The sequence below is a fragment of the Poecilia reticulata genome, linkage group LG17, assembly GCF_000633615.1.
Source record: "Poecilia reticulata strain Guanapo linkage group LG17, Guppy_female_1.0+MT, whole genome shotgun sequence".
Classification (NCBI taxonomy): Eukaryota; Metazoa; Chordata; class Actinopteri; order Cyprinodontiformes; family Poeciliidae; genus Poecilia; species Poecilia reticulata.
In genome coordinates this window covers 26,438,071-26,446,198 of record NC_024347.1, presented here as the reverse complement: position 1 = coordinate 26,446,198, position 8,128 = coordinate 26,438,071, and the positions used below count along the sequence as shown (strand labels likewise).

Here is an 8,128-nt window from a genome sequence, read left to right as displayed (position 1 = left end):
AGACAAGAAGTTGATGTTGTGACATTGATCTTCTTGGAAAAACGGCTGATGTTTGTTTTGAATAAGTTGGTGTGTTGTTATGCCTCACAAAATGTTATTCTGTTTTATAGTGTACATCCCCTTTTGATATATCGTAACATTTATTTAAGTTTTATTATGAAGAGAAGTAAAAATACATTTCCCATTGTAAAGGAGTGTTTTACACGCTATCTAAATCTACACTATATGACTATAAAATTATTACTAAGGGTTTCAGGAAGTGTGCACAGATAAGAAGTGGTGAGGCCTGGGTGGGTGGATACCCTTGATGGGAAACACCATTTTCTTCTTCCTAACAATAATAATTAACTGTGGTTTTGTAACTTCCAAAGACTGTTGCTGTATTACAGAACGCAACCAGACATCCAGAAAATTCATTGCTTTTGTATCATGAGCAGTACAACAGCTGGTATGTTCTGGCATTTATAGAAATGTTATGTTTGGCTATCTTAATGATAGTTTTTCTAGATTGTTAAACACAGTAATACTTTTAAACAAAAATAAACAGGAAAAATGCAATGCTGAGAAGCCTCGTGATCTCACTGGAACAGCTTCATTCGGTTGCATTCTTTCATGTTTTGATTCTAGTTTTAGAAATTCAAATACATACTTGTACATGTGATAAGAATTAATATTTTACTGTGTAAAAGCTTCTATGTCTCAATTAATGTTTTTTATTTGTACTATATTAACACAACTAAGGGCTAGCAATATTTCTGGCCACCACCATGTCCAAAAATCTAAATGTAATGTAAAAAAACAAAAAACATTTTGTTAATATTAAATTGCTGCAGCAAGCCTCATCAGCATTTTCAACATAAATACAAACAATTCACAAGTTCTTAGATAAGCATAAATTAAAAATCATTATTTCCTTTCATATTGCTGGATAACGGTTTCTATTTTATGGATATTCTTAGTTGCCTTGTAGCCTAAATTTAAGACAGAAAGACAGTGAATAAGGATTTTGAAGCTGACCATAAGATGATTAAAGACTTAATTAAATGGTTGACTGAAGTTCTGACATTACCATAAAAACAAGCTCAGCGGTTGAGTGAATCAGGTCCTGTGTTCTTGCATTTCAACATTCACATGAAAAGCTGCGACACCAAAAGCATACCTTTCTATAGAAAGAAAATTTATTCACGTACTTTGTTGAATTATACAGTCACAATCAGAAACAAGTGCATATTCACATAGATGTATGACAAAACTGTATGGAGTATTCATGACAGCTAATTTTGAGTATATTTAAGGATATTAAACATTGGCTGTACATGTACCTGTGTAAATTATTTAAAAAAAAAAGATGCTACATTAGTTTATTCCTTTAAAACTAGGAACAACATTTGCAGAGGACTGACTATAAAGCAAAGAGGCGGTCTCTCACATATGGCGTCAACACCATGTGAAACATCTATCTTATAAAACAAATAAGAAACAGACTTTTGTAATCTTTTTTTTTTTTTTTTTTACACAGTCTCATTATTTAAAATACCGCACAATGAAATTCTACAGCTAAAAATTACATGCGCATGGCCTCAGACAGATCACCCAGCTTTTCATAAACATTATTCAGACAGAAAACAAAATGCATCTGGGATAAAAACAGATGTTTTTGTGCTTGCGTTTGGCAAGCATAAAAATAAAGACAGCCTCTGATTTTAGATAATTGTTGTAGGGAAGCCCTCTGTCAAATCTGGAAAACAAAAAATATATATACTTTCATGTTACAAAGTGCTGCAAATTATGAGCCACAAAACATCAGTGTGAAAACCACCACAGTCCCAGGAGTTGCATTTGCTCATATATTCAGTATTTAATGGACACCAAACTGTTTCTGAACAGAACCTTTACACCGATTCTACATTTTACACCTAAGGTTTTATTTTTCCCCGAATTGGACTTCCGTAAGCCTAAAAGTAGTGCTTGCTTCAAAGAACAGGTCTGCAGCAATATGTGTACCACTCGTCGTTTCAGGTTGAGCTGTTCAGTTTCAAACAACAAAGGTTCCAATCCATTCTGCAGTCGTCCTTCAGTTAGAACCAGCAGTTCAAAGGTTGACTGAGACACACTAAACCCATTTGCTATCCTGTTTTCAGGCGAGAAAAGTCATTTGAGTTTGGTGCTGAGAAACAAACTCTTGCATATGTTTTCACTGATGGTACAACATATTGAGTTTCCAGCCACAGAGAATAACTTTCCCAAAGGAAGAAAAAAAAAAAAACAGACTCTTATTCACATATTTATTCAATTTCCTTCCTCAGTCCGGACCAAGGTACTCCACGTTCTCTGCTGCTGGTATGTGTCCATTTGTGTGTGTCTTGAAAGTGGGAGTGAAATCCTGTTGGTAGTCTGGGTTGTCCATGCTGTTCTGAGGCCTGTAGTTTTGACCGCCGATGGCCGTGTTGCTGGAGTTGAGGGGTAGGGCGGTGGAGGACGGGAGCTCATTGAGGTATTCAGGTCCGTTGGCTCCGTTCTTAAAGCAGTTCAGGTACTCTGACTCTGTATCGTCTGAAGAGATGGTTGGAAGAAGGGTGCGAGGTTGACCTGAATGTTGGTAGACGGGATTTATCACATTGGAGACTCCGTTCTGGTTCATGTAGTCTGCAGAAAAAGAAAAAAAAAAAAAAACAATTGATAGCGTTTATGATACATTTTATAGGTTTTCCTTCTTTTTTAGCTGAAATGACAATCAGTGGAAAGATATTTTCAATGACAAGCAAAGGGATCTTATTGGATAAAGCAGTAAGATGATGCTGCTTGTTGTCAGGGTACTCCACTTTTTTTCTTGTTACAACAACAATCTTTAAAGTAAAGTATTTTTTGAACTATAACGTGATAGATTAACATGAAGTAGTAATTGTGTGTAACTATGGACCCTTTTTCTTTTATTACAAGTACAAATCTTTTAGAGTACACCCCTATCAGTACATATCACATACAAATCATACACAAAAGATTTTTTTTTTGCCTATACGTCATTCCATAATATATCAAGTTCACTCAGATTGGATGAAGAGTATCTGTGAACAGCACTTTAAGTCTTGCAAAAGATTCTCCATTGGATTTAGGTTTGAACTTTGAGCCATTCAAAGACGTTCCTTTCTATTCATAAAACTGCTAGGCTTATTGAAAAATGACTTGCACATTGCTTTGAATTGTTCAATTTCTCAATAGGTCAAGTTTAACTATCAGGAGATACTCTTTAATCAAAGTAAATAAAAAAAAAACCCAAAAGAGAGTAAGCCTATTATAAAAGGCATTTTCAGTCCTTTTTCCTGACCACTAGATGTCTCAGTTTTTACTGTATCAAACTGAAGGACATGGAGAAAGCTCTGCAGAGAATCTACAGACATTGAGGAGGTTCACATTTAAAAGGCAAATACTCGCCTGGAGCCGGCTGGAAGGCCTTGTCCAGGAATCTGTCTGTGGGGTCAGGCATATATCGGAGAACCATACTTCCGTCTCTGCTTGGGACTCCGTTCTGAAACAAAATACATAGATTTTCAATAATCTGAAACAATTCCAATTGAAAAATAATGCAAACAGATAACACAAGGAAGTAAGCACAATTATTAAGGAATTCTAAGTTCAGTTTTTGCTTACCATTAAGCCATTTCTGGTTTTGCTCGTCCCTATGCTGCTATTAGTGCTCTGAAACAGAAAATAAGGAAATATCCAATTAATTTCTCATATAATGTATCCTATGATTTTTATTTCACTTTTAATCCCAACAATCTTTTTATTTTATTTTATATTTTATGTCTCCACTGTACACCATCACTTTGCTGTGAATTTTTTAAAAGTCTCTCAGGGGACAGAAAGGTTAATGACAATTATGTGTTTTTACTTAAATTCTAAAAAGGCAAACTAGCATTTTCAGGAAAACACAAAGATCAAATTAAAAATCCACAGGGCAGATTTACATAAATTCATATGCCATGCCTTGTTGCATCTGTCTGGACTGTAAACGCTTAAAAGGAAGCAAGAATGAAGACGGGAATGACAGGTGTGACAATGCAATTACTTTCAACAAGAAAAGGAAATTAAACACAGTGAAGCAGAAAAACATTTCTGCCTAACAGTGAGTGATATAACAAAAGAAGGCTCACACTGAGGCTTTACTACAGTCCTCCTGACTCTCTGAAAAGGTAATCGAGCTTGAAAGCTCACATGAACTGAACCGACTGGCGGCTGACAACAGTTCCAGGTAGAAGAGTCTGGTCCACTGATGGCCTACACAGAAGGTCCTTATCAATCAAAAAGCCATCTGGGAGGAAACGTGGGTGCGAGGCAGCTGGAGGACGCCGTGTGGGTGAGATCAGGCCAGGACAGCTGTCAGAGGGAGGGCGGCTGCCGCCAATGTGGGTCAATCCAGGTAACGCTGGCCACTTTTCCAATTTTACTGGCTCCAGTTTCATGATTAGTTTAGATGCTGATGTTTTTTTTTTTTTTCAATTTTACTATTGCTGACTTACGGTAAGCAGAAGGTATTTTTATCCCCTTGAGATGAAAGATGGCTGATTTTTTCCGTCTGACTTGCAGAGTAATGATTTCTGCAGAAATCCGATTTTTACAAAAACACGGTGAAAATATCTCTGTTAACTTTTCAATTTTAAACACTTGACCTAATCAAACGTGTGTCTCAAGTGTTCATCTACTCTTTATTAAACGTAGCAAAAAAAGATCAAAGCAGATATTGTTAGTTGATATGTTTATAGATCAAAAATTGTATTTTTTTAAACTTTTGAAACATAAACTGAACAGGACAGAAAAAGAGTTAAAATTAGACTTCTTTGTGTTGGAACTGTCAATCGCCAATCTGAGATGTTAAATAATTTTTATTAATCATGCAGATCAAATCAATAAATAGCTCATTTGAATTACTAACATCCAAATAAATGATCACAAATTCAAAGCAAATATGTTGAATGAGATGCACCAATCATGTTGGCGATGGAAAACACATGGCTGGTTCTGAATTCTAGTTTTCTTTCTTTGACTTGCCCATTCAGATTTCTGCTTATGCGTTATATTTTCTGTCAAGATTTTAAAATATAAGGGAGGAAATGTGTGCTACGTGTCACTTAAGACGTTGTAGTTTTGAATCAAAAAAGGAAATGAGGAAAATAAAAATAATTACAAGATTATTCCAGGCCCCAGTATTCATTTGAGCCGGTAATTATCTTGAACCAGCTCATTACGCCTCTTTTATTTAAATGTATTTAAAGGAAGAGCAGTATTAATGAATATCAGGTAAAGAATTGTGCATCAAAATGCACATAAATACGCAGTAGATTAGGGTCAGATTTTGTGTAAAACAGCGCCATCTTGTGGAAGGCAAAGAATATTAAATTGATGTGCAGTGTTTTTTTTTTCAGGATTATTAATATTGCTTTAAAAACTATTTCCAGATTGACTTGATGTCTATTTATAGTTAGCAGTTAGCTTAAATAGGCAAAAGAAAATCACTTTGTACTAAAATTAATATTTTTATTGTATTTTTGCTCTCAAACAAAATAAATATGCTAGTTTTTTTTTATTATTGAAGCCACATTTAAAGCACAGCATTAGAACTATTAAAGAGTCAATCAATCTTATTAGCAGCCCAATTTATATAAACAATACTTAAATGTGCTTGACTTTATTACCATTTTATGTTAACAGTTGTGTCCAGAAAAGCATGTTGCCAACTTTACTATGCACCAAGATGGACCCATGTACAAAAAATAAATTAATTGATTAAAAACTGCTGCAAATAAAAGTACACGTTTAATAACGCCTTCAATTTTATTGACTATCATAAAGTTGAAGGTGAGATCTACAGAGGAGCTGACCTAACCTACTTCTGTCTGAGCTTGCGCAACATTTGGAGCGGTTTGGTGAATCTGCCTGTACAACCTGGAAAGGACTTTTGGACCAAAGTGAGGCTGCAAAGAAAACACTTCTGTCCAAAAAAATAAAAAATCAAGCACAGCCTGAAACTGTGCAGGAATTACAAGTATGGACATTTGAGAATTGGCAGGGAGTTTGTTCATTTGATGGATTCTACTTCTGATTACTTTTGACACTTGGAAAACCATTTGTAGATAAAACTACCATGAGTGTTGTATGGTGCCAACAATGAAAAATCCATGTGTGCAGCTGATTCTCATCCGATAGACTGGGATTATTCATAATTCTGTTTAAGAGCTCTGCCACAAATAAATCGGACCACGAGGTCTTCTAAGAAACCTAAAACAATATAACAGTTATCTGGGTATTTTCCAGCACAATGGAGCAAAATTCATAAGGGAAAAGTGTTGAAGAACTTGTTTGAAGATCAGAACTTAGACATTTTGAACCCGAGAACAGAAAGACCCCAGATCTTAATGCCTCTGGGAACGGGTTGTCTGTTTTCAAAGAACTTGGAGCTACAATACATCATTTATGTCACTACTAAACCTTTCGTCCGTATCAGTAATTGCTTTGCTTCAAATCAGACCAGATGAGCCAACAGCATGTTCTCTTCAAAGTAAAAAATAATTGCAAAATTAAGCAGTAATTGTGGCCACATATTTCTCAAATATCAGAGCGAATTTGGGAGAAATATTTCAATTGGATTTGCTTTTTGAGAATGAATAGCCTTTTAGTAATATGAATGTTACTTTTGTGAAAGAGAAGTAGCTTCACAACTTGTCTTGTCGCTGCAATTTTGCGCATGGAGGAACATACTGTGGAGTGAAGCAGCGGGGTGTAGGAGGTGCTTGGGCTGCTGAAGAAGCTGTGCTGTGGCACCAAGTATTCATCTGCATCTACGCCATAATCCAGGTCCCCCCCACTGATCAGGCTGCGGTAAAACGTGGTGTCCGTTGGACTCGGCAGATGCATGCGGTCATCGCCCTGAAAAAGAAATATGCCTTAGTTGCTCCAACACACCAGTAAAGTCCTTCAGCGGACTTACAGCACATCTGAGAGGTGAGGTACATTTTTACCTGAATGACAAGATAGCGCGGTGGATCTCGAGCCATCTTCGTGAACTCGGCTATTAGTTCTCGAAAATGAGGCCGGCTGTCTGCATCAATCATCCAACCTGCGCAGACACATTCGCAAAGATAATTAACGTTACACTTTTAAGCATAAAGGTTTGAAGTTGGAAAAATCCCAACTTATTGATTACCAGGGCCAACAAAAACGCAAGTATGTAAGACTGCGATGTTGTAATCGATACACAAGAAACACAAGAATCGATATATTTTGACAGCACTTTATGTCAAAGTTAGTCAAAGTTAAGAATAATCTGAAAGCCATCGGTTTCTGATTTTTATTTGTAAACATATTAGAAAACAACGTGTCATTTTTCATCCTCTTCAAATGTATGCACGACATCTTATAAATAAAATCCATGCATTCTTCCACTTGTAATGTGAAAAAGATTACTTTTTCAAAGTTGTGTAAATAGAACCTGAAGAGGAAGTGCTTACATTTCACCATGATCATGTAGACGTCTATGGTACAGATCGGTGGTTGAGGGAGGCGCTCTCCTTTCTCCAGGATTCCGGCTATTTCACTGGCTGGAATCCCATCATATGGTTTGGTCCCGAACGTCATCAGTTCCCAGACGGTTACACCTACGAGACAGACGCGAGAGGCAGTTGGTAAATGTTAGGGCAATGAGCTGTCATTCACTTTTGTTTTTGCCCCCAATAAAGGAGAAGAAACAGAAGTTGACAGGATGTACGCTCCTCAAATATCACATGCTATCAAAACATGGACAAATTGGCTCCACATGCAGGAGTGGGAGTTGACAGGATGCATCGCAGGGCTGGAGGAACCAAAGGAGGGGGAAGAAAGGAGGAAAGGAAGTCGATCACTTCTGCCAGGGTCTGCTGATGCTTTTGCCAGATTGAGCGGGAGGCGCGATCAAACCCTCGGGAAAGGAAATGTTGGAAGCAGGCCTGCTCTAAAAAAGCCTTGCTGTGTTTGGTTGTGTGTGTGTGTGTGCGTGCGTGCGTGCGTGCGTGCGTGCGTGCGTGCGTGGGGGTGTGTGAGTGTGTGTGTAGGTGCGTGTGTGCGCACGTGTGTGTGAGGGTGTGCGTGCGCGCGT

General features: G+C 37.2%; 1 protein-coding gene across 1 annotated transcript in view; it reads right to left on the bottom strand.

Moving 5' to 3' along the window:
• Positions 1-1,156: 1,156 nt before the first annotated feature.
• Positions 1,157-8,128, bottom strand: part of egfra (epidermal growth factor receptor a (erythroblastic leukemia viral (v-erb-b) oncogene homolog, avian)) — a 43,564-nt gene continuing 36,592 nt past the window's right edge. Inside the window, exons 23-28 of the mRNA XM_008434555.2 lie at positions 7,506-7,652; positions 7,017-7,114; positions 6,757-6,924; positions 3,649-3,696; positions 3,433-3,526; positions 1,157-2,646 (exon numbers count right to left, since the gene is read on the bottom strand). Of these exons, the coding sequence (XP_008432777.1) occupies positions 2,303-2,646; positions 3,433-3,526; positions 3,649-3,696; positions 6,757-6,924; positions 7,017-7,114; positions 7,506-7,652 (899 nt within the window). The 3' untranslated portion in view covers positions 1,157-2,302. The remainder of the gene's footprint in view (positions 2,647-3,432; positions 3,527-3,648; positions 3,697-6,756; positions 6,925-7,016; positions 7,115-7,505; positions 7,653-8,128) is intronic.